At 51.5% G+C, this 23,624-nt stretch overlaps 1 protein-coding gene across 2 annotated transcripts; it reads right to left on the reverse strand.

Annotated features, from left to right (window-relative positions):
- Positions 1-727: 727 nt before the first annotated feature.
- CALU (calumenin) lies at positions 728-23,624 on the reverse strand. 2 transcript variants are annotated; one of them, XM_054178115.1, is made up of 7 exons: positions 23,510-23,624; positions 15,510-15,746; positions 8,138-8,331; positions 3,074-3,240; positions 2,526-2,586; positions 2,200-2,399; positions 728-1,305 (listed from the first exon to the last, which is right to left on the reverse strand). In XM_054178115.1, exons 2-7 carry the CDS (start codon positions 15,728-15,730, stop codon positions 1,201-1,203), a joined length of 948 nt encoding a protein of 315 aa, XP_054034090.1. In that variant the 5' UTR covers positions 15,731-15,746; positions 23,510-23,624; the 3' UTR covers positions 728-1,200. The 2 variants fall into 2 exon arrangements, with proteins under 2 accessions (XP_054034090.1, XP_054034089.1); XM_054178114.1 differs by lacking the exon at positions 8,138-8,331 and adding an exon at positions 8,400-8,593.

Below are 23,624 nucleotides of genomic sequence, written 5' to 3' on the forward strand. Positions count from 1 at the left end.
TTGGGGCCAAAACTCAACATTTTGATTTTATTTTGCCTCCCCCCCCCAAAAAAATCAACCTCCAGGGTTTATTTTGGGCCCAAAATTCAACGCCTTGGATCTATTTTGGCCCAAAACCCAACCACTGACTTAATTTTGGGGCCCAAAACAACATTTTGGGGTTTATTTTGGGCCAAAAAAATCAAGCTCTTGGCTTTATCTTGACCAAAATCAATGTTTCAGGTTTATTTTGGCCCAAAACTCCACCTCCTGGTTTAATTTCGAGCCCAAAACTCAACCTCTTGGCTTTATTTTGGCCAAAAAACCCATTAATATCAAAGTCTTTATTTTGGCTCCAAAATGGACTTTTTGCATTTTCTTGGGCCAGAAATCAACCTTCTGGTTTTATTTTGGGCCAAGAAACCAAGCTCTTGGCTTTATCTTGATCAAAATCAACCTCCTGGGTTTATTTTGGCCCCAAACTCAACCTCTTGGATCTATCTTGACCAAAACTCAACCTCCTGGGTTTACTTTGGCCCCAAACTCAACCTCTTGGCTTTCTCTTGACCCAAACCTAATTTCTTGGTTTCATTTAGCCCCCAGGAAAATAAAAATCAACTTCTTGGTTTTATTTTGGCCCAAACCCTCAACCTCTTAGCTTCATTTTTGGCCAAAACAAACCTTCTGGCCTCATTGTTCACTGGCTTCAAGTTTGTGTTTTGGTTTGGTTTGGGGTTTTTTTTTTCCCCCCCTTAGTTTTGATCAATTTGTCCAATTTGGTGTTGGTAAAGGGCAGGGAGGAAGGGGAGGGGGAGCATTGTCTTTGCTCTGCCCTGTCAGCAGACACATTTCTTCTGGTGGAACCAAGATACAAAACCAACCCAAGCTTGATAAGACCCCCCCAAACCCCATGTGAATCTAAATAAAACGAACAAACAAAACCCAACAACAAAAAAACCCAACCAACACCCCCCCTCAAAGAGTCAGGAGGAGGAGGAGGTGGTGGGGTCCTCAACTGCTCCTCATCCCGTCAGGAAGAAAAGCAATAAAACCAGGATGAGGAGGGGGAAGGAACTGGGTGGTTGATGGCCTGCACGAGGAGTCTCAGCAGCCAAACCAAACCAACAACAACAAAAAAACCCCAAACCAAACCCAACAAGTTTTCTTCTGATCAGCCCAGAAATGGTAGAAAATAAATTACTGGAGAAGAAGCCTTTGCCCTCAAAACTCATCGTGTCGCACCAAGGCTTCTCCGAAGTCCGTGGCCTGGCTCCCCACGAACAAGTCGTACTTCTCCACGATCTCCTCTTTGGTCAACTTCCCATCCTGGAAAAAAACCCCAGAGAACCAAATTCCTGGAGTCATCTCGAAATTCCACTGTGGTAGGGGTATAAGGGACCTCTGGGGATCATCTGGGCAAACCCCACTGCTCCAGCAGGGCACCCGCAGCAGCTTGCCCAGCATCACAATGGCCGGGGGGGTTGGAAGCTCTGCAGACAAGGAGACTCCACAACCTCTCTGGGCAGCCTGCCCCAGGGCTCCACCACCCTCACAGCCAACAAACTGCTCCTGATGGAACCTCCTGGGTTACAGCTGGTGCTTGTTGCCCCTTGTCCTGGCCCTGGGCACCACTGACAAGAGTCTGGACACATCCTCTTCCCCCCCCACAGCTCCACAGCTCTTGCTGATCATTGATCAGATCCCCTCTGGGGTTGCTCTTCTCCAGGCTCAACAGCCCCAGGGCTCTCAGCCTTTACCCCTCACAGAGAATGCTCCAGCATCATAGCCTCCACTGGACTCTCTCCAGTAATTCTCTGTCTCTCTTGAAGTGGGGAGCCCAGAACTGGACCCAGGACTCCAACTGTGGCCTCCCTAGGGCAGAGTAGAGCGGCAGGAGAACCTCCCTTGACCTGCTGGCCACAATCTTCTTCATGCACCCTTGGAGACCAGTGGCCTTCTTGGCCAGAAGAGCACATTGTTGGCTCATGGGAAACTTCTCCCCCAGCACCCCCAGGTCCTTCTCCATGGAGCTGCTTCCCAGCAGGTCATCCCTCCCCTGTACTGCTGCAGGGGGTTGTTCCTCCACAGGTGCAGGACCCTCCACTTGCCCTGGCTGAACTTCACGAGATTCCTCTCAGCCCAGCTTGTGCTGTTTCACCCCATTTCCCCCTCCTCAGCTCCCCAGAACCTCCCTGGAGCCCCTGTGAGGAGCCACCTCACCTTGTTCTGGTCAGATTCATAGACAAGGTGCCGTGCCTCAGCCTCGGCATGGTCATAGTCCGAGGGGAGGATCCAGTCCTTGGTCTCCTCCTTGTCCATTTTGCCATCCCGGTTCTTGTCACGGAACTCCACAAACTGTTCCCTCTCTGTCTTCACCCACTCGGGCTCATCAGCGTCACCATCGTGGCTGTACATGTCACCTGCAAGACACACGGTGCTCAGCTGCTGACACCTCCACCATCCCACATCTCCAAGGGTGGGATCCATGTCGACCCCTCCACCCTCCCAGAGGATGTGCTGGGGGTGACCTGGTGGCAGAACCTCACCAATGTACTCCTCCAGGTCAATGTAGCCATCCCCATTCTTGTCGATGTCTTCCATGGTCTCCTGCAAGGAGAAGATCACAGAATCAACCAGGCTGGAAGAGACCTCCAAGATCATCAAGTCCAACCTATCACCCAGCACCATCTAATCAACTAGACCATGGCACTCAGTTCCTCATCCAGTCTCTTCTTAAACACCTCCAGGGACGCTGACCCCACCTCCTCCCTGGGCAGCCCATTCCAACAGGCAATCTCTCTGTGAAGAACTTCTTTCTAAGACCAAGCCTAAACTTCCCCCTGCAAGGACAAGACGGTGGTAGGCCGAGCCCTGGGCACCTCCCCACCACTACCACCTCTTTGCAATGACTGATGCACCCCCAGCACATCATAACCCCCACCCCAAACCCACATTTGTTCCCTCCACAACCCTCTCAGATCCGTCTCTCCTTGAGGCCACCCCGCCACAGGGCCATTTCTGGTGGCCAAGCCCATTTCCAACCCCTTCTTTGCCACGAGCACCACGCTGTGAGTGGGAGCAGCCGCGGGCCCACCTGCACGACGATGTCTTTCATGTAGTCATACTCCTCGGGGTGCAGGAAAGCAGTGAACTCCTCCTTGGTGGCAGTCAGGTCTCCGTCCTTGTCGGCCATCTTGAAGCGGCGTTCGTCCCGCACCATCATCTGTTTGTAGTTGAAGCCGTCGTCGGGGTCGGGGTCATCTGGGCACGAGAGGACAAGAGGCAGCACCCCAGGTCAGCTTGGGCAAGGGCAGATGGCCCACGGTCCCTCTCAACACATTCTCAACCCCCTCAACCCAACCTCAACATCCTCAACCTTAAACCCCTCAACCCAACCTCCTCACATCAACCTCCATCTCCTTAAACTCCTCAGCCCAACTTCCTCAAAAGAACCTCAGTCCAACTTCAGCCTCCTCACCCCAGCTTTAAACCCCCCTCACCCCAGCTTTAAACCCCCCTCACCCCAGCCTCAAACCCCCCTCACTCCAGCCTCAAAACCCCCCTCACCCCAGCCTCAAACCCCCCTCACTCCAGCCTCAAAACCCCCCTCACCCCAGCCTCAAACCCCCCTCACTCCAGCCTCAAAACCCCCCTCACCCCAGGCTCAAACCCCCCTCACTCCAGCCTCAAACCCCCCTCACCCCAGCCTCAAACCCCCCTCACTCCAGCCTCAAAACCCCCTCGCCCCAGCCTCAAAGCCCCCTCGCCCCAGCCTCAAAGCCCCCTCGCCCCAGCCTCAAAGCCCCCTCGCCCCAGCCTCAAGCTCAAACGTTAACCTACTTAACCCAGCCTCAAGACCAATCTAACCTCAAGCTCCAGCTCAACCCAACCTCAGCTTCCTCAACCCAAACTCAACTTCCTCAACCCAGTTTCAACCTCCTCAACCTGACCTCAGTCTAACCTCAAGCTCCTCAAATCAAGCTCAATATCCCCAAGCCCAGCCTCAATCTCCTCAAACCAACCTAACCTTCCTCCAACTAGTCCCAACCTCAACCCAAACTGAAGCTCAGTCTAACCTCAAACTCCAGCTCAAGCCAACCTCAAGCTCTTCGAACTAAGCTCAATATCCTCAGCCCAACCTCAATCTCTTTAACTCAACCTCAACTTCCTCAAACTAGTCCCAACCTCAACACAAATTGAAGCTCAGTCTAACCTCAAACTCCAGCTCAAGCCGACCTCAAGCTCCTCAGCCTCCCAATACTTTGCCACAGCAGCCTAAATTTCAGATCTCGGTGGCCACCACCTCCCTCCCGCCCCTCCTCTGCCAGGAGGAAGAGGTGGAAGATCAGCCAGCAGCTGTGGGACACCAGCATTCCCAGGAAAGATGCCCCTAGGAGCCAGGGCTGGGAGGGTTTTTTTTGGCTGGAGGCTGAGCCTGAGCTATTTTTGGAGGAGAATGTGTAAGGAGATCTCACTCCTCGCTGCCGGGGCGGCTTCAAAGCCAGCCCAACCTCCCCCCAGCGGGAATGCCTCTGGCCACAAATGGCCTCTAGATACAGCCCCCAGCTAGAGATAAGCTCAAAGAGAGCAGAACTGGGCTCTTCTACTCCAAAAGATCAATTTGGGGAGGAGGTGGTTGAAGTCTGGTGGGGGTGAAGTTCAGCCAGAGCCAGAGCTGGTCTAAAAAAAGGCTCCGGCCCATCTCTATTTACACCCAGGACAAAAGGTGGTGGGGGATTAGGTGGCTCTGGAGAGGACCTGCTGCTGGCCAAGCTTTAAAGAAGAGATGATTTGATCTGAAGGCAGCTCCAGGACATGAGCAAACCTCAGCGCTCCCATTCTACCCCCACCTTGAGCAGCGGCCTGCGCTGAGAGCTGGGTGAGGACAACCGAGCCCCTCCAGATCAGCTTTGGTTGGTGGCATTGGGGGGCTGGAAGCCATTGGTTGAGCAGAGGTGATTTGGGGTGAACTGGGTGGGAAGCTGAGCTGAGACTGCTCCAAAAGGGTTAAACCCACCCAAAATCACCTTCCTTTTTTTTCCCCTTCACTCCCTAAAATGTTTTCTGGGGTGGTCGGAGGGGAAAGAACTTGGGGTCTGCAGCGTGAGCCCCAACTTCTGCACCCTCCTGCTGTGAGCAGCAGAAATGGTTGTGGATTCATGAGAAGTGAGGCTGATGGACAAAAAAAGATGATGATGATGATGATGACATTCTTATTTTTAAGGAGGTTTTAAGTGTGTGTGTGTGGGTTCACTTTAAGGTGAAGTTTTGGGGTGTTTGTCACTTCCTATTTTTGTTCTCCTCACAGAAAGGAGGATTTTGAGCCTCAGAAGAAGTTCTCAGACCCAACTGGGTCCTGGGTACAACCCAATTGACCATCCCAGCCAAAAAATAACCCCCTCCCCCCCACTCCCAGCTCCCATCAGCATTTCATTGGGATGACAAAACTCCTACAGCCTTCCACAAATCCTGGCTCCAGCAGTCCTGCAGGGTGGTGCCTCAGCTCCCCCCCGCACCGTTGGGAACGCGCTGAAGGCATCGGCCCAGCCCCTTGGCTGTGAGTCAACTTCTTCTGAGGCATCTCCAGAGGCATTTCCAGCTTGGAGAAGGGAGGGGGAGAGGTTGGTGGAGGGGGACACAGGAGGGTTGGCAGCAGAAAGGAGCTGGGGAAGAGTAATTCCTGCTGCTTCAAATAAAAAAGAAAAGGGAGCATGGAGCCAAGGGATGAGGTGGTTGGGATCTTCTCAGTGCTTGAGGACAAAAGGATGGAGGAGCTGCAATAAGGGGGCTCTAGCAGCAGCTCCAGGAGCACTTGGTTGAGCCTGGGGGCATCCTCACAGCATCACCAAGGCCAGGTGCCTCCATCTCTTAGTAATCAGGCTGGAGAAATTACTTTCTCATTAAGGTTTTTACTCATTCAGGGTTATTTTTCCCCCCAGGTATTCTCAGAGCAGTTTGGGTTGGAAAGGACCCTAAAGGCCAATGAGGTCCAACCCTCCTGCCATGGGCAGGGACATCTTCCACTAGACCTGGTTGCTCCAAGTACCACCTGACGTGACCTTGAACACTTTTTCTCATTAAGGCTTCACCTCATTAAGGCTTTTGCCCCTCATTAAGTGTGTGTGGGGAACATTTATCATTCTGCCCCTTCAGGTCATCAGGCCCACCACCAAGACTCCAAAAAAGTGCGGGAAAAGCCCTCCTGGGACCTTCTCTCCTTGTTCCAAGGGTCATAGAACTTCTTCTGCAGCTGTGAAGGGGCAGACAGCCTGAGCTTTCTGTGGCTCTCCATTAATTACACTAATTAATGAGGCAACAGGGGGCTTAGTAAGAACCTGCCCAAACCCTGAGGTGGGGGGGGGGGGGGTGGTTCTCAGAAGCTCAGTACGACCCAACATGGTCTTGAGGAGCTGATTGCCTCAGCCACCAGCACAGAAAGCTTCCAAGCACTCGTAAAAAAGAAGCTGTGAGAGGAGATGGATGAGGCAGCAGCCCCCATACCTCCATCTTTGGCAATATTTAGGGAATTAAAACTTTATTTCATGCTTTGGAGCTGTAGCTCATCGCTCCGTATACGTCTGGCGTGCCAGGAGAAGGGAACAACTGGCAGAGGAACCAGGCTTGCTTCTCCAGCAGCTTAACCCCAGAAGAACTTCTCCTGCCTTCAGCATTCAAGGGGTGATTTTGGTCCTTACAGAGCTGCTGACCCAATTTGTGGGGCCAAAAAACCAAAGGCCCAAAAGTAAATCGACCAGTTTTGGGGTGGAAAGCTACTGGCAGGATGGGTGGTAAAAGCAAGGTGTCCACAGAGGGCTTCAAGAAGGGATTTAAAGACCTTCATGGACTGAGGAAAAGAAAGAGGTCTTCCTACAGGTAGCTTCCAATGCTGGAAGGAAGGTAAAGCCCCAACACCCCCTCTGAGCTTTTCATCACATCATTGAGGGCTTGAGCTGATTATCACTAAGTGTGGCAGTAAAGCAGAGGTACAAAGCAATGTGGTGGTGAACATCACCTTGGGGTTTTTTCCCACTTTTTTTTTTGCCTCAGATTGTCCTTCAGGAATGCCATCAAAGGGTCAGTTTGGAGATTATGGCCCACAGAAGGGCAATATGGAGGAAACTGTGGAACTCAGGAGGTCAGTTTGCAGACTATTGCCCTCAGAAGGTTAATTTGAGGACACCATGGCCCTCAGAAGGGCAAGTCAAAGAAGATTGCTGCCCTTAGAAGAGCAATTTGGAGGTTATTGCCCTGGGGAGGTCAAGCCAGAGAAGATTTTTGCCCTCAGAAAGTCAATTCAGAGAATATTATTGCCATTAGAAAGTCAACTTGGACTTTAACTCCCTCAGAAAGTCAATTTGGAGCAGATTATTGCCCTCAGAAGATCAATTTAGATAAAATCATTGTCCCCAGAAGGTCAGTTTGAGGAGATTATTGCCCTCAGGAGATCAGTTCAGAGCAGATTATTGCCCCCAGGAGGTCAGATGGGAAGAGATTTTTGTCCTGAGGAGGTCAATTCAGAGATTTTTCCCTTCAGAAGGTGACTTTGAAGGCAATTACTGCCCTCAGAAGGTCAGTTTGAGGAGACTATTGCCCTTGGGAGGCCAATTTGGACTTTAATGCCCTCAGGTCATCAATTTGGAGCAGATTATTACCCTCAGAAGGTCAGTTTGAAGCAGATTACTGCCATTAGAAGGTCAATTTGGAGCGGATTATTACCCTCAGAAGGTCAGTTTGAAGCAGATTACTGCCATTAGAAGGTCAATTTGGAGCAGATTATTACCCTCAGAAGGTCAGTTTGAAGCAGATTACTGCCATTAGAAGGTCAATTTGGAGCGGATTATTGTCCTCAGAAGGTCAGTTTGAAGCCTATTATTGCCATTAAAAGGTCAGTTTGGACCTTAATGCCCTCAGAAAGTCAATCTGAAGTAGATTTTTTTTCCCCTCAGAGGGTCAGTTCAAAGCAGATTACTGCCATTAAAAGGTCAATTTGAAGCAGATTGTTGCCCTCAAAAGGCGGCTTTGGAGGAGGCATTGCCCTCAGCAGACCACCTTGGGCTCTCTTTTGGAAGGTGAGGCTTTGAGGTTGAGTGAGAAGCTGCCCCACACCTCTGCTTTGTTGCCCAGAGCCCACCACCAGGCCGGACACCGTGCCTCTTACCGAGGTAAGTGCCGTATGTCACGTTCCTGTACTCATCCCAGGAGATAAATCCATCTTGGTTCATGTCAAAGTCCTGCCACTGCCGCTCCACACTGTCATACACGTATTTCTTCTGGGCCTTCTTAATCCAGGCTTTCAGCTCCCCCTCGGTCACCAACCCATCCTTATCCGTGTCTATCTTATCTACAATCACTCTACAAAAACAAAACAGCAAGGTTCAAGCCACGGTTTTGGGGGATCCATCCCAAGGGTCGAGACCTACCTAAGATGTAGCCGTAGGTGGCATTTTTATACTCCTCCCAAGATATGAGGCCGTCCTCATTGAGGTCGTGGCCTTTCCACTGACGCTCTACGTCCTCGTAAATCCACCGCTTTTGGGCAAATTTAATCCAGTCCTTCAGCTCCTCCACCGTTACAAACCCGTCTTTGTCTTCGTCTATCTTACTTACAATCTTTCTGTGGGAAACGCAGAAGAAAAGAGAAGCCAGCTAGAACGAAAAGACACACGAGCTCGGCAGGACCTCCAGGGGTTCCAGAGCCAGCAGCCCAGGCTGCTCGTCCACAGAAGCCAACCTTGTGACCACAGACACCCCCAAAACAGGTTTAGTCCCAGCCCTGAGCCACTCGAAACACAGCTCTGGTTTGGAGGATCTGAAGGTGTTCCAGAGTGAGCAGCTCAAGGTGGTCATCAACAGAAGCCAACCTTGTGACCACAGACACCCCCAAAACAGGTTTAGTCCCAGCCCTGAGCCACTCGAAACACAGCTCTGGTTTGGAGGATCTGAAGGTGTTCCAGAGTGAGCAGCTCGAGGTGGTCATCAACAGAAGCCAACCTTGTGACCAAAGACACACCAAAATGGGGTTTAGATCCAACCCTGAGCCACTCAAAACACAGTTCTCGAAACACTGTTCCAGAGTGAGGAGCTCAGGGTGCTCATCAACAGAAGCCAACCTTTGGACCACAGACACCCCCAAATTCGGCTTAGTTTCATCCCTGAATCACTCAAGTTAAGGGAGACAGGAGAATGTGAAGGTGTTCCTGGGTTTCCAGAGTGAGTAACTCGAGGTGGTCATCACCAGAACCCGACAGTTTGATCACAAACCACCAAAAAATTGGCTTAGCCCCCAGACCTGAACCACTCAAGGTGGTCATAACCAGAAACCACCAATCTGACCACTACCACCCCAAAAAGGGGGCTTAGTTCCATCCCTGAACCACTCAAGTTAAGGGAGACAAAATTCCAGTTTGGAGGATGTGAAGGTGTCCCAGAGTGAGCAATTCAAGATAGTCATCACCAGAAGCAAACAATTTGACCACAGCCACCCCCAAATGGAGCTTAGTCCCATCCCTTCCCATCCCTGATCTTATCAAAGTCCTTACAAAACATTCCCTTCACTGCCTGAGATTGTGCTCCTCTGGCACTCTGCTCCCTACAGGAATCTGAGAATGGTGAGGTTGGAAGGGACTTGTGGAGCTCATCCAGTCCAAGTCCCTCCAGGTGGATCACCCACAGCAGCTTGCCCAGGATCACAATGGCCAGGAGGGTTTGGAAGCTCTTCAGACAAGGAAACTCCACAACCTCTCTGGGTAGCCTGCTCCAGGGCTCCACCAACAAGCTGCACCTGATAGAACCTCCTGGGTTCCAGTTTGTGCCCCTTGGCCCTTGTCCTGTCACTGGGCACCACTGACATGGTGGTCTGGACATATCCTCTCGCCCCCCACAGCTCCTTTAGCTCTTGCTAAGCATTGATCAGATGCCCTCTGGGGCTGCTCTTCTCCAGGCTTAACAGCCCCAGGGCTCTCAGCCGTTCTTTCTCACAAGGATGCTCCAGGCCCCTCAGCATCTTCATGGCCTCCACTGGACTCTCCAGTAGTTCCCAGTCTCTCTTGAAGTGGGAAGTACGGAACTGGATCCAGGACTCCAGATGTGGCCTCATTAGGGCAGAAGGGGAGAACCTCCTTTGACCTGCTGGCCACACTCTTCTGCATGCTCCCCAGGAGACCCTTGGCTCTCTTGGGCACAAGGGTACGTTGGTGGCTCATGGCAAACTTATTGTCAACCAGCACTTCCAAGTCCTTCTCCAAGGAACTGCTTCCCAGTGGGACACCCTGCAGCAGTGGTGCTGGGGGTCTTCTGGGGGGCCACGAAGAGCGTGGGCATGGTGAGCTTGCTGTGCACAGGTTGTCCTTAAAACCACCACAGGGCAACACAAAGCACTCTGGGGCCACTCAGATTTTGTTTTCTCCAGGAATTTGGAATTTCAGAGGACAGATTTCACGGCTGACCATCGAGGAACACCCAGTTGAGCATCTCAACCCACCTGAACATCCGATTCACCTTAAAAAAAGCCAAGGGAAATAAAGACCAAACCTTGGCCCCTTTTGAACACCCAAGCCCAGCAAAGCAAACCCAACCCCAGTAGGCCCAGTAACACCAGTGTCAGAACCCACTCCATGTCAGATCCCACCCATTCCCAAGAGAGAAACTGGAGCTTCAGGGTGGGTTTAGGGAGTGAGGGCCGCGTGCCTCTGGTATTTTTAGCAGCAGCTGCAAGGAAAAGCCTCTGGCAGGAATGCAGAGCCACGGGCAGATGCTGGCCAGGAGGCTTGGGGAGGGGAGCTGGGCTGCAATCTGGGGCTCTTTCCTCCTCAGGGTTTACCCCTAGGAGCAGCTGAGGCGTTTGGAAAGTGGGCACTGGGAGCTTCACGCCTGGGTTTTCATCACTGAGCGAGATTCAATCCCAGGGATCACAGCCCAAGAATGCTTCACTTGCTCCACACCAGCATTGATTTTTTTTCCTTTTGAAAAGTGAAATTTGTCACTGAATTCCATCATTCTTCACTCAAATTTCAGCAATTTTAGGAGACAGCAGCTTAAATCCCCACAAACCTCTTCATCCCCACATTTCTTTTGGTTCAAATCAAACACAAACAGGACACTGGAGCACCCTCCCCCCAACCACACACACCCCTCAAAAAGGTTTGCTTGCTCCAGAAGCGCTTTGAAGAAGTTTGGGGACATGAAGGATGCTCCCAAAACAAACAAAAGAAAAAAGCTGAAAAGAGCTGGGATCACACTAGGAAAAAAAAATGAAGTATTTGTTTGACTTCCACAAGGGGTTTTCCCAGCAGGAATTTCCCCAGCTGCTTCTCTGACCCATCCCAGGATTTTGGTGTCACCAAAGCCAAACAAAGAGGTGACAGGGCCGAGGGACACCATTTGGGTCACCTTTATAGCCCCCAGAGTGATGAGGAATCAGCCACTGGTGGAGCTGGGAAGTGCTGCTTCATGCCCCAAGCTCATCCCTGCCAAAGGTATTCTGGAACAAGGAATTGGAGCCCCAAGCAGCCATTTTGGGGCCCCCAAACAAGCACTTTAGGGCCCCCAACTGCCACTTTTGGGTCTCCAAACTGGTACCTTTTAGACCCCAAATGGCCACTTTTTGGACCCCCAAAATGGCACCTCTTAGGCCCCCAAAAGGACATTTCTTGGCCACAAACCACCATTTGTGGGCCCCCAAACTGCCACTTTTTAGGCCTTAAAGGGCTGGGGTTTGCCCTCTCCCACCAACTGCCATTCTTTGGGTCCTAAATGGCCGCTTATGGGGCCCCCAAACTGGCACTTTTTAGGCCCTACATGGACATTTTGGGGGCCCAAAGCTACCATTTCTTGTGCCACAAATCACCATTTTTCTGGGCTCCTCAAACTTGGGGGCTTCAAACTGGCAATTTTGGGGGGGCTCCAAACTGGCAGTTGGTGAGGGTGTCCAGGAAAGGTTTTTAAATGGGGCAGCAGACACTGAGATGTTTCATCAGAGCAGCTTCCCCCATTAATTAGGTTCAGGATAGTTAAAATGTCACAACTTTCAGCTTACTGGTGAAACCAGATGCTCCCAGACTGGTTTCCCCCCCCCTAAAAAAAACCCTCCTGATTTTTAGTCAAATTAAGCAGTTTTGGCCCAAAACTTGCACCAGGTTGAAGGGGCAGCAGCAGATGTATCATCACTGCACCAGCTGCCAGCAAAGATCCTGTTTGCTCAGCGGGAAAAGCATGGAATGCTGCCAAAAAAAATCAGCAGACACCCCTAAATCACAAGGCAAATCATGGAATGCTCCCCTGCATCAGCAGGGAAAAATCAGAGTGCTCCCCTAAACCAGCAGAGAAACTCAGAATGCTCCCCTAAAACAGCAGAGAAAATCAGAATGCTCCCCTAAACCAGCAGGGAAAATCAGAATGCTCCCCTAAACCATCAGAGGAAAATCAGAATGCTCCCCTAAACCATCAGGGAAAATCAGAGTGCTCCCCTAAACCAGCAGGGAAAATCAGAATGCTCCCCTAAACCATCAGAGAAACTCAGAATGCTCCCCTAAACCATCAGAGAAACTCAGAATGCTCCCCTAAACCATCAGAGGAAAATCAGAATGCTCCCCTAAACCATCAGGGAAAATCAGAGTGCTCCCCTAAACCAGCAGAGAAACTCAGAATGCTCCCCTAAACCATCAGGGAAAATCAGAATGCTCCCCTAAACCAGCAGGGAAAATCAGAGTGCTCCCCTAAACCATCAGAGGAAAATCAGAATGCTCCCCTAAACCATCATGGAAAATCAGAGTGCTCCCCTAAAACAGCAGGGAAAATCAGAATGCTCCCCTAAAACAGCAGGAAAAAGAAAAATCACAGAAGGCTCCCCTAAACCAGCAGGGAAATCTGGGAATATTCCCCTAAATCAGCAAGAAAACTGAGGCACAGCACAGGAGGCCACCCTGAAATCCCCAAAAAGCAGGAAGTGAGAAGAGCTGAACTGGGCAAGATTGGAACCAGAGCTCTCTGGGCCCTTCCACCAGCTATTAAAAATATAATGAATTAATCTTTCTGCATTAATGAAAGGATTTATCCAACAGGAAAATGTGATGAATTTACCTCTGGCTCAAAAAAAAAAACCCCACAAAACCCCAACTGAAGAAAACCAACAAACCCAACCAAAAAAACAAAGCAGCAGCTTGGTTTGTGTCAAGGCCTGGAGCAGCTTGAAACAGCCCTGGGTGGAAATGCAAAGCCCTGAGTGGAAATTCTGACCCAGCCCTGCTCCTGCTGCCAGCTTTTCTGTTTTTTTTTTTTCTTCCCAGCAGATAACTCAGCAGAACAATGGAATTTACAACCCTGGAGCCGTGGAGAGAGCCCACGGGGTCAGGAAAACAGCGCTGGGAAGGGAGGGTGGACAACACGGAGCTGCTCTCTGCAGCTGGAGCTGCACCTTCCCCTCCTGGTTTAAGGGGCAGCACAGGAGATTTTATCTGATTCCCTCCATAAAAACCACCCAGTGCCACTTGGTTTGTAGTTTTGGGGGTAATGAAGGGCTGCTTGTCCTGGATCCAGCCCTCAAAATGGGCTTTTCTCACCCAGTTTAGAGTCCCCAAAGTGTGTGTGGGGGGGTGGAAAACAACTTGATTTAGTTGGGATGTCCCTGCTGACTGCAGGGGAGTTGGAGTAGGTGACCTTGAAAGGTCCTTTCAACCCAAATAAATTCTCTGATCCCATGATAAAACCTCACTCTAGTGAGGCAAAGACTCTGTCAGAACAGAGCTGACTTCCTGATCTTAAAGGTCTTTTCCAACCTTAATGATTCCATGAGTCTATAGCTTCCAAAAAAACAGGAAAACAAGCAAAAATGAAAAGTTCAGAGGCAGTTTGGACCATCAGAAGATGCTTTTGATGAGCAAAATCAAAACTTACCTCTAGATATATGGATTAAAATAACTGGAAAACAGCATGAAAATCAAGTCCAACAATTAACAAGCAGATCCTTCAGCCCAGTGTCTTGAGGAGCATCCCAACAGCCAAGCCACGCTCAGCACAGCCCTCAAGGCCTTCCAAAACCATCTCACCAGAGCCAAATGATGAGGGCCATGATCAAAATCAAAGTTATCTATAGATTCATCCTTGGAAAACAGCTTTAGGAGCATCAAATCCAACCATTAACAACCAAATCCTTCAGCCCAGCATTTGAAGAGCACCCCAATGGCCAAGCCAAGCTCAGCACAACTCAAGACCTTCTGAAATCATCTCACCAGGGCTATGATCTAAATCAAAGTTATCTCTAGATTTATGGATTTAAGTCATTGGAAAACAGCTTGAAGATCATCAAGTCCAACTGTTAACGAGCAAGGTCTGGCTTGGGCTGAGCCCAGCGTCTTGAGGAGCACCCCAACAGCCAAGCCAAGCTCAACACAGCCCTCAAGGCCTTCCAAAACCATCTCAGCAGGACCATGATCTAAATCAAAGTTATCTGCAGATTCATCCTTGGGAAACAGCTTGAAGATCCTCAAGTCCAAGTATTAACAAGCAAGTCCTTCAGCCCAAATCTTCAGGAGCAGCAAGCCAAGCTCAGCACAGCCCTTGAGAACTTCCAGAACCATCTCAGCAGGGCCAAACCCCTCCCAGATTTTAAAGCCTTTTTAAGCCAAACATGAACAACTGCGCCGGCAGCTGCTGCCCACCCCCACTTCTTGTGTCCACAGGTGGCAGGAGAAGGGGGGAAAAAAAAAACACAACAAACCAAACCACCAAGTTTGTTGAAGAGATGTTCTGTTTTGGGCTAATTTGTGGCTCCACGCCGGGACCAGCTGCCTCTCAACCGGGAAGAACGCCACCAGCAACCCCCCCCCACTGCCCAGTATGTAACTGGAGAGCAGGGAAGGTTGGGTTGTGAACAGCAAAGAACAAGCAGCTGATCTTCACCCATGGTTTGGGGGAGATTTGGTGGGAGTTTTGGTGCTTAGAAGGGAAATGTCTATGGCTGGAATAGGCCACAGTGACCTTAAGCAAAGTCTCCAGCAAGGAGGAGCCGGACAGGTGCTGAGTGACTGTCGGCAGCTGTGGTGGCCACTCAATTTCAGCTCTTTTGGCCTTAAAATGAGATTGGAAAGAGGTTGTCCTCTGCCAGATGAGGTGAAAGAAGACATGGATGAGGATCAGGGTGATGTTTGTGGCCACCTAAACCTCCTCAACTACAGTTTTATTTTGGCACTGAATAGGCACTTTGGGGCCCCCAAACTGGCATTTTTTTGGGGCCCAAATGATCACACTGGGGCCCCACATCGGTGCTTTTGGGAGGTGGGGGGTGGCCCACACTGGTGGTTTATCTGGGTGGAGGAGGGCCCAAACAGGCCCTTTGGAGAAGCTCCAAACTGGCAACTTTGGATCCCCAAAGGGGCACTTTTGGGGGGATTCAAACTTGCACTTTGGGATTCCAAACGGGCCCTCTGGATAGGCCCCAAACTGGCACTTTTGGATTCCCCAAAGGGGCACTTTGGAGGTCTCCAAAGTGACTCTTTTGGGGCTCCAAACACACCCTTTGGGGCTCTATTCCTTACCCAAGCCTCTCCTTGCTCTCCTCTGGCGTGAGCTGATCAAAGGTCTTGGCCTCATCGGCACCCAGGAAAGCATCATGGTCATAGTCAAAGTTCTGGGCATCATCATGGACCTTGTCACTGAGCTGGGGGTCGTGGTGGACTCGGTCCTTCTTCTCAGTGGGTTTGCTGGAGATGCAGAGCATGGAGAGGGAGAGGCAGAGGAGCAGCTGAGGGAGCGTCATCGTGGTTTGGAAGCACCTATGGGACACAAGGAAGCAGTTGTGAGGGGCTGGAGACTCAGGATGGTGGTTTTGGGGGGCACGGACTGGAAGTCTGACATCCAAACTGGGGGGAAGTGGTGGATTAATAGCAGTTATCTGGATCAAATGGCTGATCAATAGAAGTTATCTGGGCAAAAATAGGGATTAGATGAGGCAAATGATGAATTAATAGAAGTTATCTGCTCAAAATGGGCAATTAATAGGGGTTACCTGATCAAAATGATCAATTAATGGAGGTTATGTGGGCCAAATGATCAATTAAAAGGGGTTTCCTGATCAAAATGATCAAATAGTGGTGACCTAGGCAAAAATAAGGATTAGATGAGTAAAAAAGTCAACTAATAAAAGTTATCTGAGACAAATGATCAATTAATAGAGGCTATCAGGGCAAAAATAGGGATTCTATTGGCCAAACAATCAAGCAAGAGAGGTTATCTGGACCAAATGATTAATTAATAGAGGCTATCTGGGCAAATTAGGGATTTGATGGGCCAAACAATCAATTAATAGAGGTACTGTGGGTAAAAGGATCAATAAACCACAGGTTATCTGAGCAAAATTAATAATTAACACACATGTGGGCAAAGTGATCAATTAGTAAAGACTATCTGGGCAAAATAAATAATTAACTACAGGCTATCTGAGCAAAATTATCAAGTAATAGAGATTATCTGGACCAAAAGATTAATTCAGTACAGACTAACTGGGCAGAATATATCAATTTAAACAGATAATTATAGCTAAAAGCCAAAAAGAAACCAATAACAAAGATTATCAAAGCAAAATGATTGAGACTCATTAGGGCAAAATATGAAATGAGGAGAATTATTAGGACAAGATGGTCAATTAATAGAGGTTATTGGGACAAATAATCAATTGGGGGAACAGGAGCAATCAGCAGAGGCTATTGGGGCAACGGCAGCAATGAGCAGCAGTTATTGGGGCAACAGGAGCCATGAGCGGCAGTTATTGGGGCAAATGGGTTGATGAGCAGCGGTTATTGGGGCAAATGGGTCAATGAGCAGCGGTTATTGGGGCAAATGGGTCAATGAGCAGCGGTTATTGGGGCAAATGGGTCAATGAGCGGTGGTTGTTGGGGCAAATGGGTTGATGAGCGGCCGTTATTGGGGCAACAGGAGCCATGAGCGGCAGTTATTGGGGCAAATGGGTTGATGAGCAGCGGTTATTGGGGCAAATGGGTTGATGAGCAGCGGTTATTGGGGCAAATGGGTTGATGAGCGGCGGTTATTGAGGTAACAGGAGCCATGAGCGGCGGTTAAAGGGGCAAATGGGTCAATGAGCAGCAGTTATTGGGGCAAACGGGTCAATCAGCAGCGGTTATTGAGGTAACAGGAGCCATGAGCGGCGGTTAAAGGGGCAAATGGGTCAATGAGCAGCAGTTATTGGGGCAAATGGGTCAATCAGCAGCGGTTATTGAGGTAACAGGAGCCATGAGCGGCGGTTAAAGGGGCAAATGGGTCAATGAGCAGCAGTTATTGGGGCAAATGGGTCAATCAGCAGCGGTTATTGAGGTAACAGGAGCCATGAGCGGCGGTTAAAGGGGCAAATGGGTCAATGAGCAGCAGTTATTGGGGCAAATGGGTCAATCAGCAGCGGTTATTGAGGTAACAGGAGCCATGAGCGGCGGTTAAAGGGGCAAATGGGTCAATGAGCAGCGGTTATTGGGGCAAATGGGATGATGAGCATAGGTTATTGGGGCAACAGCAGCGATGAGCAGCGGTTAATGGGGCAAATGGGTCAATGAGCAGCGGTTATTGGGGCAAATGGGATGATGAGCATAGGTTATTGGGGCAACAGCAGCGATGAGCAGCGGTTAATGGGGCAAATGGGTCAATGAGCAGCGGTTATTGGGGCAAATGGGTCAATGAGCAGCGGTTATTGGGGCAACAGGAGCCATGAGCGGTGCTTATTGGGGCAAATGGGTCAATGAGCGGCAGTTATTGGGGCAAATGGGTCAATGAGCGGCAGTTATTGGGGCAAATGGGTCAATGAGCGGCGGTTATCGGGGCAAATGGGTCAATGAGCGGTGGTTGTTGGGGCAAATGGGTTGATGAGCGGCGGTTATTGGGGCAACAGGAGCCATGAGCGGCCATTATTGGGGCAAATGGGTCAATGAGCGGTGGTTATTGGGGTAACAGGACCCATGAGCGGCGGTTATTGGGGCAACAGGAGCCATGAGCGGCGGTTATTGGGGCAAATAGGTCAATGAGCAGCGGTTATTGGGGCAACAAGAGCCATGAGCGGCGGTTATTGGTGCAAATGGGTCAATGAGCAGCGGCTATTGGGGCAAATGGGTCAATGAGCGGTGGTTGTTGGAGCAAATGGGTTGATGAGCGGCGGTTATTGGGGCAACAGGAGCCATGAGCGGCGGTTATTGGGGCAACAGGAGCCATGGGCGGCGGTTATTGGGGCAAATAGGTCAATGAGCAGCGGTTATTGGGGCAACAGGAGCCATGAGCGGCGGTTATTGGGGCAAATGGGTCAATGAGCAGCGGTTATTGGGGCAAATGGGTCAATGAGCAGCGGTTAATGGGGCAACAGGAGCCATGAGCAGCGGTTAATGGGGCAAATGGGTCAATGAGCAGCGGTTATTGGGGCAACAAGATCCATGAGCAGTGGTTATTGGGGCAACAAGAGCCATGAGCAGCAGTTATTGGGGCAACAAGATCCATGAGCAGCGGTTATTGGGGCAAGAAGAGCCATGAGCAGCGGTTATTGGGGCAACAAGAGCCATGAGCAGCGGTTATTGGGGCAAATGGGTCAATGAGCGGCGGTTATTGGGGCAACAAGAGCCATGAGCAGCGGTTATTGGGGCAACAAGAGCCATGAGCAGCGGTTATTGGGGCAACAAGAGCCATGAGCAGCGGTTATTGGGGCAACAAGAGCCATGAGCAGCGGTTATTGGGGCAAATGGGTCAATGAGCGGCGGTTATTGGGGCAACAAGAGCCATGAGCAGCGGTTATTGGGGCAACAAGAGCCATGAGCAGCGGTTATTGGGGCAACAAGAGCCATGAGCAGCGGTTATTGGGGCAACAAGAGCCATGAGCAGCGGTTATTGGGGCAAATGGGTCAATGAGCGGCGGTTATAGAATACATACATAGAATAAACCAGGTTGGAAGAGACCTTCAAGATCATCGCGTCCAACCCATCAACCAACCCAACACCACCCAAACAACTAACCCACGGCACCAAGCACCCCATCAAGTCTCCTCCTGAAAACCTCCAGTGATGACGACTCCACCACCTCCCCAGGCAGCCCATTCCAATGTGCAATCACTCTTTCTGTATAGAACTTTTTCCTAACATCCAGCCTGAACCTCCCCTGGCGCAGCCTGAGACTGTGTCCTCTTGTTCTGGCACTGGCCGCCTGGGAGAAGAGACCAACATCCGCCTGTCTACAACCTCCCTTCAGGTAGTTGTAGAGAGTAGTAAGGTCACCCCTGAGTCTCCTCTTCTCCAGGCTAAGCAACCCCAGCTCCCTCAGCCTCTCCTCATAGGGCTTATGTTCCAAACCCCTCACCAACTTTGTTGCTCTTCTCTGGACTCGTTCCAGCAAGTCAACCTCCTTCCTAAACTGAGGGGCCCAGAACTGGACACAGGACTCGAGGTGTGGCCTAACCAGTGCAGTGTACAGGGGCAGAATGACCTCCCTGCTCCTGCTGGCCACACTGTTCCTGATGCAGGCCAGGATGCCATTGGCCCTCTTAGCTGCCTGGTCACACTGCAGGCTCATGTTCAGTCTACCATCGACCAGCACCCCCAGGTCCCTCTCAGCCTGACTGCTCTCCAGCCACTCTGACCCCAGCCTGTAGCTCTGCATGGGGTTGCTGTGGCCAATGTGCAGAACCCGGCACTTGGATGTGTTCAATCTCATGCCGTTGGACTCTGCCCATCTGCCCAGCCTGTCGAGGTCCCTCTGCAGAGCCTCTCTACCCTCCAGCAGATCAACTCCTGCGCCCAGCTTGGTGTCGTCAGCAAATTTACTGATGATGGACTCGATGCCCTCGTCCAGATCATCAATAAAGATGTTAAAGAGCATGGGGCCCAGCACTGATCCCTGGGGCACACCACTAGTGCCTGGCTGCCAGCTGGATGTGGCACCATTCACCACCACTCTCTGGGCTCGGCCCTCCAGCCAGTTCCTAACCCATCACAGTGTGCTCCCATCCAAGCCATGGGCTGACAGCTTGGCCAGGAGTTTGATATGGGGAACGGTGTCAAAGACCTTGCTGAGGTCCAGGTAGACTACATCCACAGGCCTCCCCACATCCACCAGGTGGGATTTATTGGGGTAACAGGAGCCATGAGCAGCGGTTATTGGGGCAAATGGGTCAATGAGCAGCGGTTATTGGGGCAAATGGGTCAATGAGCAGCGGTTATTGGGGTAACAGGACCCATGAGCTGCGGTTATTGGGGCAAATGGGTCAATCAGCGGCAGTTATCGGGGCAAATGGGTCAATGAGCAGTGGTTATTGGGGCAAATGGGTCAATGAGCAGCAGTTAATGGGGTAATAGGACCCATGAGCAGCAGTTATTGGGGCAAATAGGTCAATGAGTAGCGGTTATTGGGGTAACAGGACCCATGAGCTGCGGTTATTGGGGCAAATGGGTCAATCAGCGGCAGTTATTGGGGTAACAGGACCCATGAGCGGCGGTTATTGGGGCAAATGGGTCAATGAGCAGCGGTTATTGGGGTAACAGGACCCATAAGCAGTGGTTACTGGGGCAAATAGGTCAATGAGCGACGGTTATTGGGGTAACAGGACCCATGAGCGGCGGTTATTGGGGCAAATGGGTCAATGAGCAGCAGTTATTGGGGCAAATGGGTCAATGAGCAGCAGTTATTGGGGTAACAGGACCCATAAGCGGTGGTTACTGGGGCAAATAGGTCAATGAGCGACGGTTATTGGGGTAACAGGACCCATGAGCGGCGGTTATTGGGGTAAATAGGTCAATGAGCAGCAGTTATTGGGGCAAATGGGTCAATGAGCAGCAGTTATTGGGGCAACAGGAGCCATGAGCAGGTTCCTCACAAGCTCCCAAGCCTTCTCCTTCTCCAGACCCTTCCCCAGCTTTGTTGCCCTTCTCTGGACCTACTCCAGGCCCTCAATTTCCTTCTTGGAGTGATGGGCCCAAAACTGACCCCAGGATTCAAGATGTGGCCTCACCAGTGCCCAGGCAAAGGGGACAATGCCTGCCCTGTACCTGCTGGCCACACCACTGCTGATCCATCCAGGATCTGGCAGCCTTCTTGGCCAGTTGGGCACACCCTGGTTGATTTCCAGCCACAGCAGGGGGAAGGCAGGGGGAAGGCAGGGGGAAGGCAGGGGGAAGGCAGGGGGAAGGCAGGGGGAAGGCAGGGGGAAGGCAGGGGGAAGGCAGGGGGAAGGCAGGGGGAAGGCAGGGGGAAGGCAGGGGGAAGGCAGGGGGAAGGCAGGGGGAAGGCAGGGGGAAGGCAGGGGGAAGGCAGGGGGAAGGCAGGGGGAAGGCAGGGGGAAGGCAGGGGGAAGGCAGGGGGAAGGCAGGGGGAAGGCAGGGGGAAGGCAGGGGAAGGCAGGGGGAAGGCAGGGGGAAGGCAGGGGGAAGGCAGGGGGAAGGCAGGGGGAAGGCAGGGGGAAGGCAGGGGGAAGGCAGGGGGAAGGCAGGGGGAAGGCAGGGGGAAGGCAGGGGGAAGGCAGGGGGAAGGCAGGGGGAAGGCAGGGGGAAGGCTAACTGGGAGTTTGGGAATAACCCAGCTGAAGGAAAACGACAGACGTGTTGTAGCGTCGGGATGGATGTGAATGCTGGAAGAACATCAGCACCATGAGCCACCAGTTTGGATGCTGGGATGTTTGATGGACACAAGCCTACTCAAGAAGTGCCACCAAGATAACTCCAAGCCCAAAATGTCCCAGTTTAGGAGAAAACAGGCACCACGGAAGCTCCTCGTGGATTTTATGAGGTGAGGGCAACTTGGAATCCTCCTGGGATTGTTCCATCCCCATCTCCTCATGGTTTGAAGCCACATCACATTTTGACCACATGCATGGAGCTGCAGCAGCACCAGGATCAGAAAGCAAAGCGGGTGGTGAAAAATGATTCCTGGAATGATCCAAGCTCAGGCTGGGTCCAAAATCCTCAAATCCTGGCCACCTTTGTTGCAATCTGGCCCATCTGTGACCTCAGGAAGAGGACAACTCAGGAGGCTGGTTTGAGGGACCTCTATGTGTTAGACCAGAGTCTTGGTGGTTTTGAGCAGGTGCCATCCGCAAGGACCTACCCAGGCTCCTGCTGATCCTGGCCTAAAGCACAGAGTGACCTGGAATGGGGTGGGAATGCCCTGATTTTATCTCCAGCCAGTGGCCAGAAGATGAGAAAAAAGGGACAACCTGACCTCAAACATGGATCTTGGCATCACACCAGGAGCTGGGCAGGTGACCAACCTCACCTCTCAGGGTAAAAAAAACCCCATAAACCAGTTAATTCCCAGTTAAACCCCAGCAGTACCAGCTTCTGCTGCCCACCAGCTGCTCAAGCAATGGGGACTGACTCCCAGATGTTCCTCAGGGTTGGTAATTTTGGGAATAACCAGATTTTGGGCTGTATGATGTCCACCTCTCTCCTCAACCAGTTAATCCCACCACAAACCAGTACAGGACCAATGGCAGGTTGAGATGGGGGTGGCATAGCTCCATCATGGGGTGGTGGTGACAAACGTGGCCAAGGATGAGAGCCTGCCATGGCAGGAGGGCACAAAGGGAGGGTGGTGGTGGGTTAATGAGGGTTGTGTTCTGGTGTTAGTTAAGAGGTTAAGGTGCTAGTTAAGTGGCTAATTAGGAGGGCAAGAGGCTACCTGGAAGGCCTATAAAGAGGCTAATGATGTTAGGGTGCTAACAGATAGGCCAGCTAGAAGGCTGGTTAGGAGGCTAACGGAGAGGCTGGTTAGGGGCTAATTAGGAACTTCATAAAGAGACTGGTTAAGGATCTAGTTAGGGGGCAAATTAGGAGATTAATGGAGAGACCAGTTAGGGGTGTAGTCAGGAGGCTAATGAAGAGGCTAGTTAGGCATTCAATGAAGAGGCTAGTAAAGAAGCTAATTAGGGGGTTAATGAAGAGACTAATTGGAAGGCTGGTTAGGAGGTCAATGGAGAGGCTAATTAGGAGGTTAAGGGAGAGGATAACAGGAAGCTGGATAGGAGGCTAAAGAAGAGTCTAATCAGGAGGGTGGTTAGGAGGCCAATGGACAGGCTAGTTAGGGGGCTAGTTTGGAGGCCAACGTACAGGCTATTTAGGAGCTTAATGGAGAGACTAATAGACCAGATCGCAAGCCAATAGAAAAGCCATCTCGGAGGCCACGGGAAGTGGGAAGCCATCTCCTCACCCCCACTTCTCCCCGCCAGGGTCTTCTCCTACTCCAGCTCATCCCCCCCTTTAGCTGAGCGTGCCCTCTCCGCCACTGATCCCGGTGCAGGCCGCAGCCCAGAGGGGACACCTGCCCAGCCCGGAGCTCCTGACGGACAACAGGAGCCCAACAGCACCACAGAACCAGCCTGGGAGACAGAACCCAGCGATGCTGCTCCTCCTGTTCCCATGGCGACCAGGCCCGGTGCCACGTTCCCGCTGCCCTGCTGGGGCCGCCGGAGCAGGACCGGCTGCTGCCAGCTCCCAAGAGCCGCCCCACACCGCCAGCCAGACCGAGAGTCACCCCCAGTCCAATCAGGCCCATCCCGTCCCTCACCGTGCCCGGGAGCCGCGCCGCCGCCCGTTCTCCTCAAACCGCTCCACTGACCGGAAGTAGGCGCCGCGCCACGCCGCACAGCCCCCCGCGCTCTTCCTCTTCCAGCCAATCACAG

This window comes from Dryobates pubescens, chromosome Z (genome assembly GCF_014839835.1).
Source record: "Dryobates pubescens isolate bDryPub1 chromosome Z, bDryPub1.pri, whole genome shotgun sequence".
NCBI lineage: Eukaryota > Metazoa > Chordata > Aves > Piciformes > Picidae > Dryobates > Dryobates pubescens.

Bases quoted from the DNA above. Each gene is read 5' to 3' on its own strand.
- CALU (XM_054178115.1), bottom strand. From the start codon at position 15,730: ATGACGCTCCCTCAGCTGCTCCTCTGCCTCTCCCTCTCCATGCTCTGC. The intron at 8,332-15,509 runs GTAAGGAATAGA...TTGTTTTTGTAG, and splicing joins GAGAGCAAGGAGAGGCTTGG to AGTGATTGTAGATAAGATAG. The intron at 3,241-8,137 runs GTAAGAGGCACG...TCTCGTGCCCAG, and splicing joins GACATACGGCACTTACCTCG to ATGACCCCGACCCCGACGAC.